Below are 24,799 nucleotides of genomic sequence, written 5' to 3'. Positions count from 1 at the left end.
GTCTGTATAATGCCACCAAGAGGCCAGGTGTGTAGTATTCGAACACGCTGTTTTTAAACATGTTGAATTCCAATTATATTAGTTTAAGCATTAGTAGATTCGGCTCATGTTGTCTTGCAATTTTTTTTATAATAATAATTATAGATTGAGATTTGGCAGATTCCCTGTAGAAAATGTAGTGCTTTTTTCATCTATAAAAGAATATTGAGCATTTTTAATTTTAAATGAAAAAAATCGGTTTTTTAACATTTTACGTAAACAATTTTACGTTATTTACGTTTTATACAAAAATATTGAGTTTTTTACGTTTTATATAAAAATATAGAGTTCTTTACGTTTTATGTAAACAATATTGACTTGTTTACATTTTATGTAAGTACAATGAGTATGTTATATAAAAGTAATACTGAGTTTTTTACATATTACGTAAACAATATAGGATTATTTACGTTTTATACAAAAACATTGAGTTTTTTACGTTTTATATAAAAATATAGAGTTCTTTATATTTTACGTAAACAATTTTTGGTTATTTACGTTTTTTACAAAAATATTGAGTTTTTTACGTTTTACATAGGAATATAGAGTTCTTTACGTTTTATGTAAACAATATTGACTTGTTTACATTTTATGTAAGTACAATGAGTATTTTTAATGTTATATGGAAATAATATTGAGATTTTTACATATTACGTAAACAATATAGGATTATTTACGTTTTATGCAAAATCATTGAGTTTTTTACATTTTATATAAAAATATAGTGTTCTTTATATTTTACGTAAACAATTTTTGGTTATTTACGTTTTATACAAAAGCAATGAGTTTTTTACAGTTTATTTAAAGATATTGAGTTTTTTACGAATTACGTAAACAATTGTGGTTTATTTACGTTTTATTTAAAAATATTAAATATTTTCAACTTTAAATAAAAATATATTGAGTATTTTACATTTTACGTAAACAATACTGAGCTTCTGCCTAGCCTAAACTTTTCTGCCTAGCCTAAATTGATTGCTTCCTCTACCAATATAAAGATTGTATTTTATAGGAGTATAACAATATAATTAAGTGTTATAAATTTATTACAACTTTTGTTTCAATTCAATTGAATCCATGAATGATTTAATTTAGATATCTCAGTTCACTGTTCAAAACTAACTATTTCAGTTATTTATTTACATTTTAAATGCATCTTTATAACTATGCCCATTCAACTTTAAAAAATTTAAATTAAATTTAGAATCTTTGATTTTTTATGTTATACTTGCAATAATAAATAGAAAACCTTTCCCTTTATACCATTTAGAATAATGAGATTGTAGTGTAAGAATGCGGAAATTTAAAACCGATAAATAATCAAAATTTATTTTTGATTTCTATCAAATTGTGTGTACCTAAATAATATTCATAATATTAAATTTGAATTTTTTTTTGAAAAATTTCAATATTCATTTGCGGAGCAATAATATGAAATAAATATTGTGTGCTAAAATTGCAATGAAAAACCTTACAACCGTGCTGGTTGTAGTACAGAATTATTTTCCTGTGTGCATAAAAAATTTACTTATATGTAGTGAGAATAGGTTTTATGTGCATATATGAGAATTCTGAATATGTGTGCTTATATTCATATTTTGTTTAAATCTTCATTATGGATTCAATGACTATGTGTAGCGTGTTTCAATTATACGTAAATTTATAAATTTTTATTCAATAAGAGATGAAACTTATTTCAATTTAAAATATTTCTATATTGATTATTGGTTGCGGTCGATTCGGACTTTATACATAAGTCAATCCAAATAATCTAAACATAGCCCAATTAAAATAAAGTTTACGAATTATATTCAATATTGTAAGCTTGCATTATTTGGCTCAATTTTCATTTTGCTATATTGTTCGAAAAATTCTAGATTTTGTCTTAAAAAATATCATCGCTAATTTATTTATAATTGGTTTTTTTCCGCTTTTCCATCAAAACTAATCATTAAACTAATAACTTACTAATGACTTACCCATATAGCTTATAATATTTTAAATAATACTAGAAATTTCTTTAAAATGGAAATTTACCTGAAAAGAGAAAGTAAAAAATATTTTAATCTTAATATTAACTGTAATTGATTGGTTCAAAAGGTTTAGGGTTAAAATTTTTCAATTAACACAAATAATTATGGAGCTATAGATTGAAATACCAAAAACTAATATCATTTATTCAAATCAGAGCCTTATCGCATTAAGACAAGATATTGTAAAATCTTAAGAATTTTTCAGATGTTATTCAGTTAGTTACATTTAATGTGGCGAAAATCGAGCTCCTCGTGTGCAGATTTTGTGAGGGCGGTGATGAGACCACCGTGCATATTCTTTGCGACTGCCCAGTACTGGCTGTTCGGCGTTGCAATTATTTTGCACATAGTGCTTTCCAAGCGTTTGGGAACTGCTATCCAACTCCGTCTTTATACTTAGAGCGCTGATATGATAGGTGGAGGCATGGGGAGGCTACAATAATTCGCGAATAGGTGCGGTGGCCTGGTGCATACTTTTGTCCCACTGGGTTCCCCTTAAAAATCTACAACTTACATCTAATGTGAGTAATATTTCATATTATTATCATTCTGTGTTGACAAGCAAATCACAAATATTGCATAAATTTTTACTAATTTTGAATAACTACCATTTTAAATTTTGGTATAAGTAATTTTTTTTAAATATAATAATTAATATTGTTCATTAATTTTACCGATTATATGCTCGGTAGCTACAAAATATGTTATTCCATAAAAAATGTAGTGAACATTAATTTATGAGTTCGAAAATTACTTTTATTGGGATTTTTATATATAGAGATATAAAAATTTAAGAGGATTTAAAATGTGATTTTATAATAAAATTTTTAGTTATTTTTTGTGTTCCCAGTAAATTTTTAATTGCTTTTTAACGTTTACAAGAAATAAAACCAAATTTATTGGAAATTCATTGATATTTTATTACAAGTTCCATAAATTGTTTTTTCTTTTTCAATTTTACAAAAATTTTCATTTGAAACTATTATGAATTATTTATTCATAAATTATTGTTATAGCCAGTTGATATAGTCCTTTTCTATGAAAATCTACTTATAACTGGGACAAACATTAAAATGGTTAAGTACCAATACGAAAAGTGTTGTTTAAAATCAAACACAAAACCATAAAATGTAATTGGTAAAAATGAAAATTCTTATCAATTATTCTGCACCTCATAATATAACATAAATCAATGTCTGTTGGTTCTTTTTAAATAAAGAACATTTATTCAGGGGTATTCAGTAACCAGTGCCTTACTTTATACCATCATTTAGGATATCAAAAATGGGTATAATTTTTTGTTCAGAACTGGGTGTTAAATCTCACTGGTTTCCGAGCTAAAGGGATTTTAACGAATTTTCACGACATTTCTACTAATAAAAGATTTTTTGCATTTAATTTCGCTTCCGAAAATTGTGTACGAAACTCTCGGGTCAGAGAAAACTAAAAAAATAAAAATGACTTAATATTTTTTACAGTTCAATCGCTTCATATTCCGAAATTACATAAAATACAAAATTAAGTAGTATTTTGATAATAAGTCTTTTACTAGCCTTTTCAAAAACTGTTGGTGTAAAGCTTCTATCTTTTTTGGGAGAAAAGTGATATGCAAAAATGCTTGGTTTAGTAAAAATCTCGTAAAAATTAGTAAAAATTTATGCAAAATTTGTGATTTGCCTGTCAACACAGAATGACAAAAACTTTACTCATTTTTGACGTTCTAAACGATGGTATATATTAAGTTAATGATTACTAAATCACCCTGTATATGTAACATGTAATGCAAGAATATTTTCAATTATTAAAATATTAATGAGCTTCGGATTTTATAAAAAAAATACAAACTGAAAATTGAATAATTTTTATTTTGAGAAACAAAGGAAATGTTTATTTAAATTTTTGAAAAAAAAATATATTTGAATTCCTATTTGTACATTTTACTATATTTTATGTAGGTTCTTATATTTTATGTAGGTATGAAAAAAAAAATAAAAATATTTTGTATATTTCAAAATTTGTAATAAACTTTTCGAAACAAAATTTATAATATTTTAAAGGATTCTAAATGTAGCAGCAATATTTTATGTACAAAATAAAATTGACGAATATTTTTGTAGTAGATATTAAATTTTAAGCTATCAAGTTATTTAATTTCCTCTATGAATTTTATTTATTTCCTATACGAAATCTATAAAATATTTTAATATTTCCATTTAAAATAAGAAAAACTCATTAAATTTTATATTTGAAAAATGTATGAAAAGTTAAAATTTTTACAATTTCTGAATTTTTTATTAAAAACAAAAAAAAAAAATATTAAATTTCCTATGAATTTCTTAGAAAAATGTCAATGGTTCGAATTGAACAACCCCCAAATAAAAATTATTAATTCTATGTCATTATTAAAATTATTATTTTTTAAAATTACAACAATTTCAATTTGAATGTACAAGCAATTTTTCCAATTTTATAACTAGCTCCCTAGCTATGTACAAAATTCATTTAAAATTAACAATTGAAATAATGCTCTACTTTATATACAAAATTTTGAAGCTACTGATCTACTGAACTTATAAATTTTCTTGTTCAAAATAATTTTATGTAAAAATAGGAAAATATGTTGTAAATTTCAAGGAAGACGTCTTTCTTAAGATCTTCTATAATAACAAAAAAATATTCAATAAAAAAATATTGCCTGAAGAAAATTTATGAAAAAAGCAGCAATTTTTTTTTGTTTTTTCTTTTTTCATTTCCGTGATAAAAGCGACGATGAAGGCGGCTGTTTTGTTCTTTCATTGTAAATGTTTTTTTCCGAAATTTTCAATTAATTTTTTTTTATTTCCTTTTAAAGAATTAAAAAAATAAATTTCAAAAATAGAATTAGGTTATTGTTTTTTTGTTGTTGTTTTTATGAAATTAATCGTCAAGAATTTATTTGCATAATATAGAAGCAGAGAATATTAACCTTCTAACCTTCTCTATTAAAGTTTTTTTAAAAAAAATTGGCTAGATGAATTATAATGAGTTTTTTATTTAGTTTTGTGAAGTCAGATATCAAAATATATATTATTGATGAGGATTAAACTCTTGGACTCTATGGGCTCTATGGAGGGTAAATATCATTAATATTTTTGACAATTTCAGGTTAACTCAGGGAAATTGTTAAGCATTCCGTAGTTCCAGATTTTGACAGCAAAAAGTTTATCAGCTGGATGGGTTCAAATTAAAACACAAAAATATTAAAATACAGGATGTACGAGAATTGATAGTATGCTCGCTTAAGGGAGCGTGATAGAATCCGTCAAAAAATTTTGGCGATTACCCAATATCTACGAATCACTTTTTCAACTATCTGACCATTGGTGCAGTGGTTATGGCACCGGTCCTTTAACCGAAGGGTCTCGGGTTCAAACCCCGGTCAGGTCACTATAAAAATTATATTCAATATTAATATAACTTAATATACAATACTAATAAATATTATACAAGTAATTTTCAAATATTCGTAATATTCGATATTAAAAAAAAAAAAACTAAGAAAAATAAATAGTAAATATTAATAACCTCAAATAATTAATATATAAATAAAAACTATGGCAGGCTAGTCACCTACCTAGTTAAACCCTATGACGCTATGAAACTAGTGCATGAGAAATCATGCACTAGCCCTATGCTCCTTCTAGGAGTGAACAAAGGAAAAAAAAAAACTTTTTCAACTACAAATGTTGGTTGCATACAATAGTTTTATCTATACTCATAAAAATTTATGCAATAACAGCAGTTCACTTGCATATGAACCACCCTGTATTATTAAGTTTATAACAGTCCCAATAATTTTTTTAAAATTATATTTCCCAATTTTTTTTTCCATTAGAATTAAAAAGAATTACTGTGAAAAAAATTAAGAAGTCAAGAATTTTCCTTTCACCGTTTATACGCGCCTCATTCAATTGCATATATAGGAAATTGATATTTAAATAAATGCTAATAATAATATTATATGGTAATTGGAATGCTTGTGTGTAGCATGGATAGTACTATGAGCGTAAATATGTGTATAGCCTTCTTAAATGTAATGCTGAAAATAAAAAAGGGAAAAATCCACATCTGGTTATCAAATAAATGAATCCACATGTTTTAGTAAATATTACATGTGTGTATAAATGTACACATATACACACCATGTAAACATCTATGCACGTCATGTAAGTTTGTGTACGCAATAACAATAATACTTAAGGTATTAGATATAGGTATAAAAATATAATATGGTTTTAAGGATAATGGTTGGAAAAATTCAAAGGTTAAAAACACCACCATTTTGTTTTTATTTTTTAATTTTTTCATTCTTTCTTATTGTCTTTTTGTTTTATTCTGCTTTTTTTTTCTCTCTCTCTCTCTTTTGTTATCAAAATGTTATACAAAGGATTTTTCCGATTTCAAAATTTTTATTCGGTGTGTATTTTAAGTGGAAATATGTTTTTATAAGAAAATGGATAATAAAAAAATAAAATGAAAAAGAATATTGAATAAATTTTCCTTCCAAGACAAGAAAAACAAAAAGCGAAAAAATAAACGCCAAAAAATTATTATAAAAAAGTAAAAAAGCCAATAAGGGTAACGAAAATATAAAATTAAACTATATAGAGAATTTTGTGTGTATGAAAAAAAAAATATTGGTAAGTGAAAGCAACACAAAGGTTATACAAAAAAAAAAAACTTTTATATAAAAGTAATTTTCGTATTATTTTTAGTCTCTGAATTAAGCCAACATCTTGAAAAAGGCTTTGTAAAAGATATACGTAAAACAAGCGATGTAAAAAGTTATAAAATTCATGAAACGAGAAAGGAAATCCCATATAATCGATGAAAAAACAAAAATACAAAAAAAAAACAAATAGGAAAAGAACACGAAAAATTTACTTTTTATTTTCGTATATAATAAAAACAAAAATTCCCAAGAAAATGAAAAACTTAGTCCTACTTACAAAGAAAGAGAAAAAATATTGAACTTAAGGTAAAAATTTGATCGTTTTAGATAATTGTCCATAAAAAAGAATCTAAACTCCCAGTTAGTGAAGTTCAAAATTGAAAGATCATGATTTAAGTGTTATTACTATTGAACTACGAGCAATAGGTTGAAACTATTTAAAATTAGCTCTTCATATCGTTTAATTATGTGCGATATTGGAAAATTTTGTTTATAAGTAGCCAAAGAAAAATTTTATTAGAATTTTATCAGAAATTTTTTGTAACACAATGTTTTTTTTTTTAAATGCATTAATAAGAAGAAGCAAATTCATCAAAGAAAGTTAAAATATTTTAAACAATACCGTCAAAAATGCAATATTGCATAAAATTGCATACCATCAGGGGCAATCATGCTCATATTTTGATTTTGTTTTTACGAAGAAATTACTTTTAAAGGGTATTCCAATACTCACATAAGAAGTAATTTTGATAGAAGACACAGTATAGGGTATGGGGAATAGCATATCGGGTAAATGGCCTCCACGGCTTTCTAGACACATACCCAATCGCGTTTTTGTTGAAATTTTCCAAAATTGTTATACATAAATGTGACTGAATTTCACTGATAAAACGCTCAATTTCTTCTTTCAAGGCGTGGTTGGTCATCGTCTTGTTTACATAAACCTTAGACTTCAAAAAACCTCAAAGAAGGCGAAAAATTCAACGACGTTATGTCACATGGAAATGGCTCATGCAGTAATTGAATTGTTTTTCGGGTTGTATGACATGTGATACCGTCTAATTGAAATCATGTATCTTGCATTTTTGACACAAAAAATTGGACTATCATATCCCAATAGCGAACACCATTAACCGTTATTGTTTGAGCAGCTGCATTTTTAAAGAAGAATGGTTTGATCCGCTCTAAACAATGGCACGTTGTGGATGCATTTGTTTCTCAATAATCAATAAATTGTGGATTTTCTGATTGTGACAATCGATAAATTTTTTCGATTAATGAAGCCATCAAGATAAAAATGAGCCTCATCGCTGAATATGATTTTGTTCGAAAAACTTTCATTGTTTACAAAATATTGCTCAATAATAAAAATGCGCTGTTCTTTTGTGTAGCGCTCCATTTTTAATAACGCTTAACTGTCAGCTGTCACGTTGTATTTTTTGTTTTGGTTGGTAACACTTTACCGTACAAATGGCGCAAAATTCAAATCTTGTGTGAATTTTGATTGTTTTCCAATTATAAAATTAATTGGAATGCTTAATTGATAGTACAAACAGTTTAAAAATTTCTTTGAAACACTCAACTGCACATAAAACTTAAATTTCATAATACAGAACAGGAAAAACAAATGGAAAATTGTGATTATTACATTCGTTGAATTGAAATTTAATGGAAAATTGAATATTGTCTGAATAGGCACTTTATTTTTTTTCAATATTATTTTTTTATAAATCAATTTAAATCCGAATGATAAAATTGTGATTTTCTCCAAAAATTAACAAAATCAACAAGGTTTACATATGGAAAATATTTTCAATTTTATAGATTTGTAATATGGTAACGATGCCAAGTTTAAACAGATTTTTCTATTATTTGTCTTAAAAAAAAACTTATACAAACAAACTTCGAATAGAAAACAATAAGAAGAAGAAAATTTGAAATTTTCATTTCACCTTATTCCCATTTTTGTTTTTCTTTCCATTTTGTTAAGATTTTTCAGTGGAAAATGAATTTTATTGAACTTTTCATACTCGTAATACAAAAAGATATAGGGTACACCTATTTTTTTTCCTGTTGCCGAAATTCACAAAAAAGTTTTACTTTAATATTTTGTGAATCGGAAAAGAAGAAAAAAAAAGGAAACGGATTGCTCCTAATAAAATAAAAACAAATTTTTACAATTTTGAAATTTTTCATTTCTCTTAACTTATACTTTTGCTGATAAGTAGGTCGAAATTATAATAAAAATGTAGATGACATCAATTCGAAAGATTTAAGTTCTAAATTTATTTTTGTAAAAGATTTACCAACATGATTTTATCGATTTACCTACTAAGAACTCAAATGGCATTTTTATAAAATAATTTTTTTTCTCTAAGATTTTTAAAGTTCTATAGAATTTTATTGGTTTTTTGTTTTTCTTCACTTTTTCTATTTTGAATCAAAAAATTCGCACTTTATATAGAATAGTTGAAATGTTTGCATTTCAAATGCACATGAGAGAATTTATTTAAAATGTTTGTATATATAAAATGAAGTCTGTAATGTAATATGCATTTGTATGCATGTAGTACATATTCTTGAAACATACATGTTTAATAGAATTCTTAAAGTTTTCCTTAAATTTGTCAAAATCACTCGAAAATTTTGTTTAACATTGATTTTACACTAAATTTTATTTTGTACGTGTTGATATTGATTAACAGATATAGTATTGTTGATAATTGTAGATGTCTCCGTATGTATAAACAGGATTTTTTAACAGGATGTTAAATATATTTACATTAAAGATTGGACTTGAGTCCCATCAAATTCAAATGAAAAAATTTGCTATATTGATCATTGTAATTTAAATTTATTGAAAAGTAGAATACCGGGCTGGTAAATGTAACAAACTAAGAGGTTTGTAATCTTTAATAATTAATTTTTAAAAGAATATTTTCGACTGAGCACTGCCGCGTTAATTGTAGTCTTAAATAAAATATTTTTAAGATTTCAATTCAAATTACATCTAGCAAATGATTTTCATAATTGAAACCTGAAAGCTTCATCTGCTTACCACTTTTTATTTATAACTATCATTTAAATTTATTAAAATTTTTCTAAAAATTCATAAGTGCCAATATATTTTTCTTGTATGAGAAAATCGAAAATAATCTTAAATTTCAATTATTTGCCACTTTTATACCTAAAAATTGTCGAACTCATAATTAATATTAAATTCCAAATTTATTATACTTGAGTGCGAAAATAATGATTATTTCTTTAATTTATTCACAATATAAATCATAATAAAAAAACTTTTATCATACCCAAAATATGCAATAGAAAACTTTGTATAATAAGCAGGATATGTAAGAATTTTTCAATATAACAAATTCTCATTAATTTAATTTAGAAAAATGTTTATTTGAAACGTAAAAATACTGAATGGAAGAGAATGTTTTTACATATACATACATATAACAAAGATCTACATTCTTATACTATAATAAAATTCATATTTAATATACAAAGTTTTAGTATTTGAGTTTTTGAGTATTTTAGTATAAAATTTAAATATAAGCACTCTAGGCAGAGCTGTATTACAATTATGATGAGATTAAATTATTAATATAGAAAGAAGATATTATAAGGATTCTATAGGAATAAAATATTAGTCGTTTTTCTAATTGAATATTAATAATAGTAAATGAAAACACAAGAAATACTCGTAAAATTTTGTAAGTAATGTTCGTCAAATAATATTGTTTTTGTTCCAGCTGTAGTTACATTTAAAAATTTTAATTCTTCTTATTGTAGGTTTCTTTAAAAATTTATTTTTAAAGTTTGAAATTTTAGGGTTCAGGCAGACATGCAATTTTAAGTTTTGCAACTGTTTGATTGCTCATTTGTATTTTAAAGGTTTATATACAAGCGCGCACACATACAACTGTATGATATATAGAATTAAAACAAACTGATTGCAATCTGGTAGGTTATGTGTGCTTGAACCCTTAATGTTGAAAATTAGCTTGGTGTTTGAAAAGTCATTTTAGGTTAATACTGAAAGTATGTTTGTTGTCATATCTTTGTATTATACAAAGATATTATATCAGTTATACAAGAAGTGCATGAAGAAATTATGATACTTATTATTTTCGAATAAATTCTTGCTTTCGAACTGCTAAATAAAATTACTTAATCTTAAAAATCAATTTTTGATATTAGATGAAAGAAGTTTGAAATGGTTCTTTGCTCAAACTATTTGCATTATTTTAAAAAATAATTCTTAGAATTTTTCACATCTAAGGTAAATTTTAAAATTGTATCATGGATTATATAAAAATTTTTAAAAAGATATTTTTGCTATCAAACCAAATACTTAGAATAAAAGAAAAATGTTCGATTTCAACCAAACATATTTTGTTATCAAACCAAACATTTAGAGTAAAAGAAAAATGTTCGAATTGAATCAAACATTTTTTTTCTATCAAACCAAATATTGAGAATAAAAGTAAATTTGAGTTAAATCAAACATTTTCTACAATCAACCATCATTATGTGAATGTAAGTTCGATTTCAATTAAACATTATAATATGAAATTTGTATTGTATGATTGAATCTGATCAAATTATTTCATCAAACTTTCTGTATTACTGCTGTATTATTTGAAATTTCGAGCTCCTCTTTAAATAATTACCTTTTTAATGTTCTGCAGGCTCATTTTATCAATTTGTATCCTATAAGTTACTGGAAACATCACCGTTTTATTCAGCGTATAATAAACGTATAACATATTATACACATGACTTAATTTTATCATAAAAATGATGATAAAATGTAAAATCAATAGATTATTGCCAGACATACGAATAATTTTGTAATAATGAAACAATATAATAAAGTTTTTTTTCATTTTGCATGTAAATATGTGTTCAAGGATATTGAATATTTTTTAATAAATTTCCATTAATGATTTTCTATTAAGTTTCGTATTTATATATGTAAATGTATATATACAAGAATGATATAACAGATATTATTTTGCATTATTAATAAATGTAATGGATATCTAAAACCAGAGATAATCTAGTATGATTACATAATGTAGATTTTATAAAATCAAGCATAAAACATGGTATTTAATATGCAAACATGTATGTAAATACATAATATACTTGCAATATCCTTATTTACATTAGTGGTATTCACATTTTATTATATGTATTTTTCATTAGACTAAAAAAATAAAATTTATTTTAGGAAAGGAAAAAAAAAATTGATGTAGATAAAAGAAACTTTTTCTGTTTTATACACAAAAAAAATTTAATATTGGAATTATATGGAAATTTACTAAAAGTACTTTTTGCTAATCTGAAATGCTATTGATGCTATGTGATCAATAGTGATTTTATTATACTATGTGTTAAATCTAGAAATTTTTTTTAAAAGCCTACATGTTTTGTTTTCATCGAAACGATTCTGTAAAATTAAAAATATTTCAAATATTCCTGATAGCAGTAAGAGACGTTAAGAAAGTCAAAATGTGAATTGGATATATCCGACTAAAGAGTATAAAGTTGTTGATAAGAGACATAAATGTTTTAATTTCTCAAATTGCTTTCGTCAGAATTAAAATACCAATAATGTTTTGCTAAATTGTTCGCGATGCATCTAATATTAAACAAATTAAAGCGTATCAACAGAATAAACACCCTGTAAACCGAATATTATACCCTGCAGCTGACAATCTAAGTCAATTAACATTTTTAAAATATATGTCAAATGCAACTGCACACAAGTTTACAAAATTTCATTATAATATCTTTAGTAGTTTTTAATATGTTAAGAATAATCTTTATGACAGCTACCCGAACCCGTTGTCCGAATTGGTTCACTTACAATAACAGCTGTTTTTAATAGACAAGAGACAATTTGTGAATGTTTAGTGTCGTTGGTTTTATTCGTTTTTAAAATGCCGTGTAATCGGACGGACGGACGAGTCGAAATCAACACAGAATTTTACGACGAGTAAGAATGTATGCATTGGAGACGACTCCTTCATGTGTTTTTGGCTCTTAAGTTTAAATAAAAATTCTGAAAAATTATAAATGTGTAATTCCTATGCGGATCAATATGGCAGCTTTTCGAATTTGCTCTTTAAATAATCATGGAAGATTTTTTTGACCGTCATCAACTACGTTTTAAGTTTCGTACATTTTAATCGAAACATGACGAATGACATGTCTAATATAAGAACCTATTTCGAAATAAATGGTTTGATAAAAACATACAAAAGGTGTTTTCTGCGCTTTTAACTCGATTTAATTAGTGCAAGTGCACATACTTACCATTTCGAGTTAGATAATGTGTGTATTTGACAATAACTCCGGCTACAATAGTCGAAAAACCATCAAATTTTGTGGGCAACATACGAGTACATATCTCAATTTGGTATTAACTCAAGTTAGGCGGTTTGCGTTTATGGACACTGAAATTTCTAATATAGTTTTCCAAAAATGCAACCATTGCCTAATGGTTTGCAAAAGCTGGACTATAGAGGTGTGACATCACAATGAGATGACATTCAGGTGTGACGTCACAATGGCAAGTTCACAATTCCAGAACGTTAAGTTCTAGTTTATAATCTGCCAAGATTTTCATTAATGTCGTTCATACGTTGTTCCCAAGTACGGCTATATTATAAGTATGAAAGAAAGTATAAGAAACTAAAGATTTGAACCTAATCTGCCAGAAATGCGTTCTATTCAATTTAAACAGTCTTTCATTAGAAAAACACAAAATATTGTCTTGGAAAAATTTATTTCAGAAATAGACCGACCAAAATATTAACCAATAATTTGTGTTTTTGTTACAATAGTAAAAAAAATTCGAGTATTTTTGTGTGAAAAAAAATTCTGAAATTTTCATAACATAATCCTTCATTAATTTTTATGTTAGGTGCTTAAATTTAAGTATATACCATAGTTTATTAAATCACTCTTAGTTTTGTCATGTTACACAATATTTTTATTGTTGAGTGTGGAAGTTGGTAGCTATATAGAACAAAACCTATATCTCGAAAATTTTTTGCCAAAATCACAGTTACCAAACTTTTGAACAAATTGTTTTGTCTCATTTTTTTTTTTTTTCTTTTTCTCTTTTACAATTCTTTTGTTAAGAATAAAGCTTTTGATTTATGATGAACACCTACGACAATCTTATGCCATCTTACTGCTTTACAATTTTTTCTTCTTTTCCAATGATAAAGTATTATGTATAAAAGATATGCGAAAAACGCTTGTAGTTGTATGGCATGTGAAAATTTCTTTTATCCTTCTCCAAAAAAAAAAAAAACACAAGTAGAAATTATGATTTCGTTTTTATGTTTTTGGATTTTATGTTTTTTTTTTTAGAATTGTCGTCATTTTTATTAAAGTTGAAAACAACTTTTGAATTTGAAGCAACCGAAATAAGAAAAAATTTATTTATTTATTTTTCGTTTTTTATTCCTTGAGATTTATAATTCAAGGACATTTAAAACACGATATTTCGTGCGAAAAAAAATAAACTAAAAGGATATTCTATTGTAGGTATATTTAGAGAGTACACAGATAGAAAGATGAAAAGAGGATAAGGATATATGGACATGAAAACAATTATTTACTTTTCTTCTTGTTAAGCTCCGAAAATCGCTTCTCACACATAAACATTATACAAAGGAAGAAGTTTTAAGGCAAAAAATGAAGAGTATAAAAAAAAAAAACAGAGAACCAGAAAAAAAAGCAAGATACGCTATAGGTGGTATAAGATTTTGGAATACTTTTTTTAAAATATATAGAAAGAAAAGTGCTACGCTTTATCAAATGTGCCAACAATTTTTTTTTTTTTGTTGTTAAACAAAGAATAAGCGGAAGAAAAAAAGGATATGATTGATATTGTAAGTTTTGTATTTCTTATGGGCATTTTCTTTTCTTTTCAAAGTTAACCTGATTGTTTTCAGGGCTATCATAAAATATATGACGAAAAATGAAGAAAGCCGAGGTGAAGAATCAAATAAATCAAACAATTTTTTTTATTATTTTATGTAATTGATTTTTATATGGTAAATGAAATGGAAAAATATTATTTTATATTAAGGATTTGAAATTTTTTTAGTTTATAAGTGAAAGTGTTGACATATTTAGTTCTATTACACTATTTAAATTAAAAAAACAAATAGATTTGGGGATAGTATGTGCCGAACGCATACTACAAGAAGTTCACTGATATAAAACGATAGGCAACGTTTTGTAACTACTTAAAAAGTTCCTAGAAGAATTTATCTTTGAAATCAATCTGCTATTCTTTCTTACAAAATTCTTACAAAATTTTTAAACCGTCTACAATAATTTTTATTAATATTCAAAGCTAGCTTTCAATGGTTTAGATGATTCACAAATAGAGCTGAAAAATAAGTTTGTTCTATAAAAGTATAACGTTTTATATTCCCGTGGGAATTGTTTAATTTATTGCTACCCTAACATATAAACAGGATGTAAGCTGTATGTCGTATGCCGGTTTTTTATGGTTTATCGAATTATTTAAAAAGCTTTCAATTAATTGCTTTTATTTGTGTTATGCTGCTTCAATTTTAAAATTTCACAAAAAAATTATAGAGAAATCAATTCGAACCGCAGTATGAGTAAAGTTATTGATTTCGGTAACCTTAAACGTTGAGACGTTACATTGAAAATTCTGTAAAATTAGTAAAATTGGAAACTCTTAGATTACGACAAAGGGAAAAGTAGCTGACAAAGTGTAAAAAAAAAGGTAAACCTCTCATGGAAAATTGTTTATTGTAACGTGAGTTAATATTTTTTCAAAATCTTTCCAAAATACCTCCCTAATAAATGCGTTTGAAAATAAATTGAAGAAAAGCGAGAAATGAACTAAAAAATTTTCTTAAATATGCAAGGATCATTAATGTTTGAGACTCTGAAACAATAATTTTATTCGTTAATGTTGATTTAAGAAAACAATTTATTAAAAAATGTTCGTAATGAGTTCGTTATTTGATTCAAGGAAGTTTAAAACAATGAGAAATAATTTAAACAGTGAGTTCAAAACAATGTAAATTCAAAATAAGAAAAACTGTGACAAAAGCTTAAGGTAATGGAAATTGAATAATTAATTTAAGACAATGCCTTGAGGCTTCCACTCATCTTTTTCATTTTAAACATGAAAAATTGTCAATCTTAAAATTACTTTTTAAGCACGCATAATTACAGGTGCAACGACATACGACATTATCATTGCATATAAGACTAACGTTTGTATTATGCAATCCCACACCAAAGCATTAACAAAATTTCAAATTTATTTTCAAATTAAACAAAGAAAATAAACTTTATTTACCCTTTTTTTCAATACCTTGAAAACTCTGTTATCTCATTCTTATATCTGGGAAACTACTCGTATTATCCTCTTCGCAAAAAAAAAAAATACAAAACTTTTTCTTTAGTTCCTTTATTTAATTTGATATTTTGTAATTTTAAACTTTTTCTTTTGTATAATTGGAACAAAACTTAGTCGTTTGTTAAAGAAAAATGTGAGTAAAAAAAAGACTAAAATTCGCTTCACAATATAAACCAATACCATGCAATATCTAGATATTCAGAGTGAAAACAAATAATTTGTTAGTTTTACAACACCGTTATAACAGTAACAATATAATTACGTCCTTTCTGTTATTTTACTACAATTTATAGAACTATTATAATCTACATAAAGTATTCATGTACGCCGGAATACGTACAGTTTCTATTCAGTGCGTATACAAATGCAAACTTCTGTAATAATATTCCTTAATTGTTAATTTCCGAAATGCCAACACGTCTCTTTAACAATGTTCATTAATTAAAATTACCTTTGTCTTTTGACACATTAGATTTTTTTTGTAGAAAACTTTTAAACACAAAAAAAGGGAGAGAATTAAAACACAACATAAAATACTTGGTGAGAATTTCTCTCATATTTAACTATTATATACATAGAGCTACATTACCCTTTTGTCAATTCCTAAAAATAACACCAATTCCTTAATTATTCCGATTTAATGAATTTTTTATATAAATTTTAAATTTTTTCTCATAGCATTTCTTAAATTAAATTTCTCTTTAATTTTATTGATTTAATATTAAACAGTCACACATTTCAGACCGGCTTGATGTTAAATTTTTCTCTTTAATATTTTCTATAATCATTTTTGTATATCAGTTTTTGACGCAATAAAATCAAAAGGTGTTAAACATTTCATAAAAGTTTTATTTGTTTTTGAGATTTCAATATCATTTCCAGATATAAAGTTCTAATTTTATGCTATTTATGTGATAGATTTCCATGAATATTCATTGAATAGATAAGATCAAATGGATTTGATTTTGAATTTAGGTTTTTTTAGCACTTTTTCAAAAAATTTTGGAAAAAAAGTGCTTAATCGTTTCACTTCGTCCGTCTGTCCGTGTGTCCGTGTGTCTGTTTACAAAACTTCTACACCCTTGAATATAGAAAGCTGAAATTTTATACGTACATAGATCTTTACTAGAAACCCTCTCCGCAGAACAAAATTTTCACCTATCTCCCTCTCCAACCCTAAAAGTTATACCCCCCTAAAACCCAAAAAACGGCATTTTTTAACTATTCATTACAATGAAGCCATAAACATTTTTCAAATTTTACAAAAGAAGAAAAATAGTAGCTGGCTTCTTCTATCGCGGCACACCATTTTTCAACTTTAAAAAAACAAAATGGCGGTTAAAATTTACCGTTATCTAAAATTCGTTTTTTCCAAATTTTAGCACCTCTTAGATATTCATAAATAGTTTATTTCGTTTTTTCCCATCTCCATCCCTCTCAAGTTATCAGCTCTGAAATTTGTAAAATTTGAGTATTTGGCACCTTATATTTGCAAAACCACAAGCTTTTTCAAATTTCAATAAACGCAAAAAGCTAACAGCAAATTCCGTGTCATTAAAAAACATAATTATTTTTCTTAACTCACACAGTTAACCTTTAAAATTGAGCATCACGTGAACCATTCTTCAAATTTATTTTTGCTTTATTTAAGACTGCATAAATCGTTCATTCTAAATATATGCAATCCTAGAAATAGTTTCGTACATGAATGAAAATGATTTTATAATGTGGTAGGTATGCAGACTATATTAATTAAAAGCAAAATTTTCATTTGTTGAATGAAAAAGTGCTATAATACAAACCATTGGTTTGACCCAACTTTATTATTATACCTATTTGAATTTGATATTATACTTTCGAATAAATCAAATTTAAAGCAACGTTTATGTAGGTATTTGATTATGAAAATGAAATTGATTAAAAAATCTCATTAGAATTAAAAGATTTCAGTTTTAATACCACTATTTGATTATGTAGAAAATTTTCAAATTTAATAAAGTTCTGAATCTGTCCAGGTTTTGGCTCTTCTAGTATACCTATATGATGAATATTTTGCATATTGCAGCATAAATAAATGTCCTAGTTCGTGCAGAACTGATAAAAATGGTTTCCGATAATTTTTGCAGTAGGTAATACAAGCAGTATAATTTTTGAGCAGGACATTATGAGCGTAATTTTTTTAAAATATCACAACAACCTAATAGTTTATTGCAAGTTTCAGCACACATAATATTTGTATTTCTCTTAAAGATCAAAGCTATTTTGTAACTTTTCATATTTGCTATGTTCAAGATGGTCTATTTTTCTAAATAAATGCAGTATTTTAAACTCCAACAGACATGATTTTTTCTTTAAATATTCAATACTCTTTTGATGAAATGATACTACTAATATCCTTTGATGTTATATTTTAGTTAGGGAATTATAATTTGAAAATTGGAAAAAATACATTATCTTTTCTTTGTCTTGCCATTCTTCTGCAGCACCAGTAGGAATTCTTTTTTCTTTCATTCTTTCTCTAAAGAAAAATATTATTTTCTATTTGTGTTGCATCCTTTTATCTTTTGTTTTTACCGAACGCATTGCATACAATAAGGGAGGTGATGTGATCTCACCAAGTTTCGGATGTCAAATTTTTGGCGGAAATGCGTTTCAATATGGTAGGGAAGTGTAAACAAACTATTCTTAGAGAGATGTCGATGTTTCTGTACAGATCAAAACTTTATATCTGTGTATACTTTGGTGTTGAAGAGAATTGATCAACTTGTGGTTTATGTCTGGATTCTTTAGTACTGGCCGATTTTTTATTTTTTTAACTACGGAGCTAATGGATGGAATTTTGAGTTCTGGTTGTTACAGACACCAAACAATGACAAACATTTTAGGGAATTCGAATGGCAAAGAGTAAAACTCTACTAAGAACCAAATTTATATTTTTCTAGGTATGTTAGCAAAGAGTTTGTTAAGAAAGTTTGTCGAGGAAATGTTATAGATTATTTTCATAATCTTGTGCAAAATTTTCGCTAAATCAGACAATACACATTGCTGTCGGTTATGTGCTGATCACATCATAATTTTTTTTGTTGCTTTTCATGTTTCTGTACGCTATATTCTCTTATCGCCTAAATAATTTTTCTATAGCTCTTTTGATCTAAAATTATTTCTTGTGCTTTATCAGTGTGTGAATAAAAAATTGTTTTTAATAGAAAAAAGTAGTATACCATTATGCACTGTAAAGCGCGAAACACCAGCAAAAAGAAAAAAATATGTGTGTGTTTTCATCTTTAAATTTTCAGAACATTTTTGAATAATAATGTTGGCGTATAGAATAAACTAAGCGCGAGACAAAAAGAAAAAAAAGTTTATGAAAAAGTTTTCCATATTACATTACATGAGCTCATATATGGATTTCCATATGTGTACATAAGTGTGCTTCCATGTATACATAAATGAATCCGGTTACAAAAAAAAAAAAACTTTTGTATATAATATACGTTAGTGCGAGTAAGAAGAACGTATCCATGATTCAATGAAATGTAAATCTTTATAAAGTATTTGCAATGTTCAATCTTTTTAAAATATAGTTTATTTTGAAAATTTAAAACAAAAAAAAAAAAGGGAAAAAACAAAAGGAAATTTAAGATGTTGAAGAGTTTTCATTTTAAAAAAAATTTCGATAATATATAGAATCTTCCTCTTACATACAATTTGCTCATTGCTCCTTTGGAAAAAAAATGCAAAAAATTAAAAGAAAAACCTTATACAAAATCAAAATTTTCTACATCGGAAGTGGAGCAAATACTATTCAATATAAATGCATATTATTCGTATATGTCGCAGTCCCATGAATTTTATTAGTGAATAATGCTTATATAAGGCTATTAAATTGAAAATACTGACAACTTATAAAGAATATTAAGATTTGCTTTAATGAAATTATATTGGCATACTTATATAGTGTGTGGATTATAATAATTAATAAGATGAAAATTAAGTATATTGAATAATAGTTGAAATATTTTTGAAAATTAAAATTAGATTATATAACATTTGAGACCTTTAATATACTTATTATATAACACATTAAATTTGTTCCAAAAGAACTACTAAACAATTTAAAAATCTTGAGTTATTATTGAATTTTAAAATATTTGAATAAAATAATTATTTTGTATTACAGACATCGAATATATGGAGCGAAATTGTGTTATAAACGCAGTTATATATGTATAACAGTTTAATTAGAAAAAAAAACATTAATTAAAAAATTATAAGAAATTTTAATTCGGAATGAACGTTATTTTGTGTGGATTATTTTTTACAGTTTTCTGCGTCACATTCTCAGAATTTTAAATATAATTTCGCCGTCAATTAAATAAAATAATAATATGTACATATATCAAAAATATGCTAGATTTTAATATTATTCTAAATTCAATGCACAAGTTTTTGGAAAAATAAAATTTTTCTTATTATTTTTGAAAATTTTTGTCTCATTGGTTTTAATTAAGCTCTTACATAAATTTCATATCAAGAATAATTTTTTAACAAATTAAAATTTTTGCATGTAATGTACGAAGTACAGTAGAACCCGCATAAAATCGCATCGGATAGTATCAGAACCCGTTTATTTTCAATTATGGCGTATAATACAAAAATTTCCATGAACATCTAATTTTATACATGTATATTTGTAATCGGGATTACGGCAACTCCTTATTAATTTCAAAACTCCCTTAAAATAATCGATTCTCATTTAAAGAAATCTTCGGCTTTGATTAAAGTACGTCGTTTAAAATCGTATTTACCAAAAGTTATTCTAGAATAAAAATGAGCTATTTTAATAAATTTCAATAGATGGAACATAAAAAATTCCATATGCATTTTTTTATTCACATATGTAAATTTTAATCTATTGTCAAACTTAATTTCATGTCATTCAATTAAACTAACAATTCAAGGTTACAAATAATTAAACTAACTAAAAAATTTTTTTAATTCCATTTATTTTTCGCGAATTATAAGGAAATACGCCGGTATTAGGAAAAGTCAAGAAATTTCTAGAAAAATACATTTGTTTGTGTAAAATTTACAATGTTATTTTTCCGAAAATATTAACATTTGCGTTACGTGGGTTTTTCATAAAGATAATTTAGAATTTCTGAATTTTTCTGTATATATAACTGAAAACTCTCCAAAAAGCAGTTTCCTAACTCTGCCATAATACCGACAATATGAACTACTCGATTAACGCCACTAAATTCTGTACATTTTTCTATGCTATGTTAACTGGATTCTACTGTACGTGTATCCCTTACGACATTATGAATTCTTAAAATATTTTTCATATTTCGCAATATTACATAATCTGCTAGTTATACTATATAACTAATGGGTGTATCTAAAATTCTCTTTGTACAATACTCTTGTACAATTGTATAGTTGATTATGTATTCAATCAGTGCGTTCACTTAAATATATGAGATAAGTAAGATACAATATGGTTAATATTTTTAATATTAGTATTTGTTAAAGTAGTTCATGCATTACAATTCAAGTTTTTATGTAAAAAAATATAAAAAATATTAAAAAAGTTGTTTTTTTTGTTCTTTATCATCGCTAATATTTGCTTATATAACATGCGATGGAAGATGGAATCTTAAATATTGAAAATTTTTTAAATAAAAAAATTCTAATCACTATTAGCACAAAGAAGGATGCAAAATTATTTTAATTTTTTTGGTTTTATATGCTCAGTTCTTGGTTTTTCTTAGTTCTATAATGAAAGAGCGAAATATGTTTCATAATTTCTCAAACTTTTATGTCTAAGTATTAGGATTTAGAAAAATTTAAATCTGAAGGCGAGCGAACCATTACGGATGCTGATATAAGGCTTAAATTTTTCAATTAAATTAATTTTTTACCATATTTTCCCCTACCATCAATCAAATTCTGTTAGTCGTATCACTGATGTGTTAAAAAGAATCCATCACGCGTCTTTCTGGTAGTCGCGTTTGTAAAGAAGATAAAAAATGTTTCTGAGTTGGTAGCATTAACAGTTGACGTGAAATATTGGAAAACTGTTCACTAATTTCAGAGCCCGGAAAGTTATGAAATTTAGTTTGCCCTTTTTATTTTATAAAAATTTTTGAAGGAAGCGTTATTAGAAAAAATTTTTTTTTTGTTTTTCCTCTATAAACTTGAAAACTTTATTAAAAATAATTTTGTTTTTTTTTTAGTTCTATACCATACCACCATATGCTCAAAACTAAATGCGAACAAAAAATAAAAACAGAAAATTAATAATGAATTTTTGAATATCCACACATCCTTTTTTTAACACCCGTTTTTCTAATTGAGAATAAAGGTCTGACCCAGTTTTTTATTTTAGGTTTATTTATTTCGTTCTTATTCTATTTATAATGTTTTGTTTATTTTCTCTTATATGTCTCTGTATTAAGACCTAATTTAATTAAAAAAAAAAAAAGAGGAAATTTTTGACTATTTTTAAAGACTTGCGTTTCTAGTTTATTTTTTGTATTTGCCTAATTTAAGGGATTTTTATTAAATTTTCGAATGATATTGCTTAAATTTTATTTGAAATATTAAAACCCATTTAATGAGAATTGAAATTGTTTTACGAATCCAGGGCTTATTACACAATTGTCTTCGAAAATCTTTGAATTATGAAAACTAAAAGTTTTCCCATGTCTTTCTTAATAATTCATTAAATTGGGTAATAGTAAAATTTGTGTGAATCTATTGTACATATAAAAATAATTGTGACTTGTGCCACATGACACTTCCAAATCGAAATAATAACTTCCTAATTGCAGACAAGAGTGAATGAAAGTGTCATCTACAATTTTTATCAAAATGGGTTTATTGCATAAATAGAATTAATTTTATTTGTTTATCTTTCATATGCACAAATCCGTTTTCCAAAAAACGACTCAGTTTAAGAGATAACTTGTCTAAAAAAGTTGTTATGTCACACTTTTGAATTATTTTGCTTTGAGAGAATTTACTCGAAATTTCAAAAATTGTATAGTTAACACCTTCATTCCCTCTTGTCTTAAATTTTTCTCATTAAAATATTCCGAATATTGTTCAATCTTTAAAAAATCATAATGTAATTTTCATTTAATTTTCAACAAAAACCGATCTAGACCACTCATAATTTTTCAAATTATGTGTAAATTTATGTAATATTGTTGTAATTATGTGTAATTACAACAATATTACACTAATAATTAAATGGTTTTCAACAATATACTTGTAAAAACTTTTATTCAAATATTTTTATAATATTAATTTAGAAAAAATCCTTGAAACATTAAATGTAACTATGTAATATAAAGTTGGTTATAAAATCGATAATTCTCATTAAATCTAAATCGAAATCTTTAACCACATTTGGGAATTTACGTAAATATGGAAAAAATATTGTTCACATACTTAAACTTTTTCTAAATTAGAATTCATAATAGCTAAATGTGTAGGTATATAAAATAGATTTTGTTGTAAAATTAACTTAATAACAACAAAAATCTTAAAAGATTCTTTCATACAATATTTTTATTTTGTGTATGTGCTAAGCACACATTTGTTTAACGTAATTTTCAATCCTCTTAAAATAGGATAAAACCAGAATCTAATTATGACCAAAAATATCAAAAATATATTTTTTTTTTAAAAAGATTTCAACGTGTCGTAACGAAATTACGACTCATTTTGTATGTATATCTCGGGATATCATCACATCTATCTAGGATATTTTGTTCTTGTGTATAGATATGGGTATGGGCTGTGAAAATTATTTGATAATTTTATCTATTTTATCTTTAATAAATGCGTTAAAACCATAATTTTCTATTCCATTCCATTGAACTTCCTTTATATTCTTTTAAAGATTCAGTCGGAATCAAAAAAAAACAAAATTCTGATTTCTGATGTACCTTTCTTCTATACAACCACATATACGTAAATTGTATCAACATATTTTTATTAACTGATATGAAAACGGTATATGATAGAAAAACTTTATATACAATATAGGGGGTCTTGAATCTATAAAATTAATAAAGATATGAGATGGAATGTTTTCCAAAAAAAAAAAAAAGTTTTAAATTAAGAAATTTGTGAGCTTAAAATAAGAATTTTCTTTTCTCTTTTGGCTTGTTTGCCTCGGGTGGTAACGCAAAAACTTTGTACATTTCCTTATGTTGGTGTTTTTATTATTAAAAAACTTTTGTCCAGTTATGAAAGTAAAATTTTTAACAGTGATTATTGTTGTTAACAAATTAGCAAAATTTTCAACAACAATAAGAAAAAATAGAACAAAACTTTTGGTTCTATATGAAAAGAAAATTAGAACAAGGAAAATTTTCATTGATTTGGCTAAAAATTGGAAAAAAATGAAACCTTAAAAAAATTTTGTTTTAATAAGAAATCAAATAAGTGTACAATTATAGATTTTTCTAAATTTCAATACTATTGGAAGAAGTTTAATTTTCATATTGCTTAATTTTAGCTTTTAAATATGAAATTTTTGTTTTGCAGGCGGGTATGTGCCAA

The 24,799-nt window shown here is 25.4% G+C and overlaps 1 protein-coding gene across 1 annotated transcript in view; it reads right to left on the bottom strand.

The window, feature by feature from the left end:
* Positions 1–1,682: 1,682 nt before the first annotated feature.
* The window catches only part of LOC129612057 (serine-rich adhesin for platelets-like), an 87,919-nt gene continuing 64,802 nt past the window's right edge, over positions 1,683–24,799 (bottom strand). The window contains exon 2 of the mRNA XM_055525507.1: positions 1,683–2,076. Coding sequence (XP_055381482.1) covers positions 2,060–2,076 — 17 coding nt within the window. The 3' untranslated portion in view covers positions 1,683–2,059. The remainder of the gene's footprint in view (positions 2,077–24,799) is intronic.

This window comes from Condylostylus longicornis, unplaced genomic scaffold (genome assembly GCF_029603195.1).
Source record: "Condylostylus longicornis isolate FDR11 unplaced genomic scaffold, ASM2960319v2 ptg000055l, whole genome shotgun sequence".
Taxonomy (NCBI): Eukaryota; Metazoa; Arthropoda; class Insecta; order Diptera; family Dolichopodidae; genus Condylostylus; species Condylostylus longicornis.
This window is presented reverse-complemented; position numbering and strand designations above follow the sequence as displayed.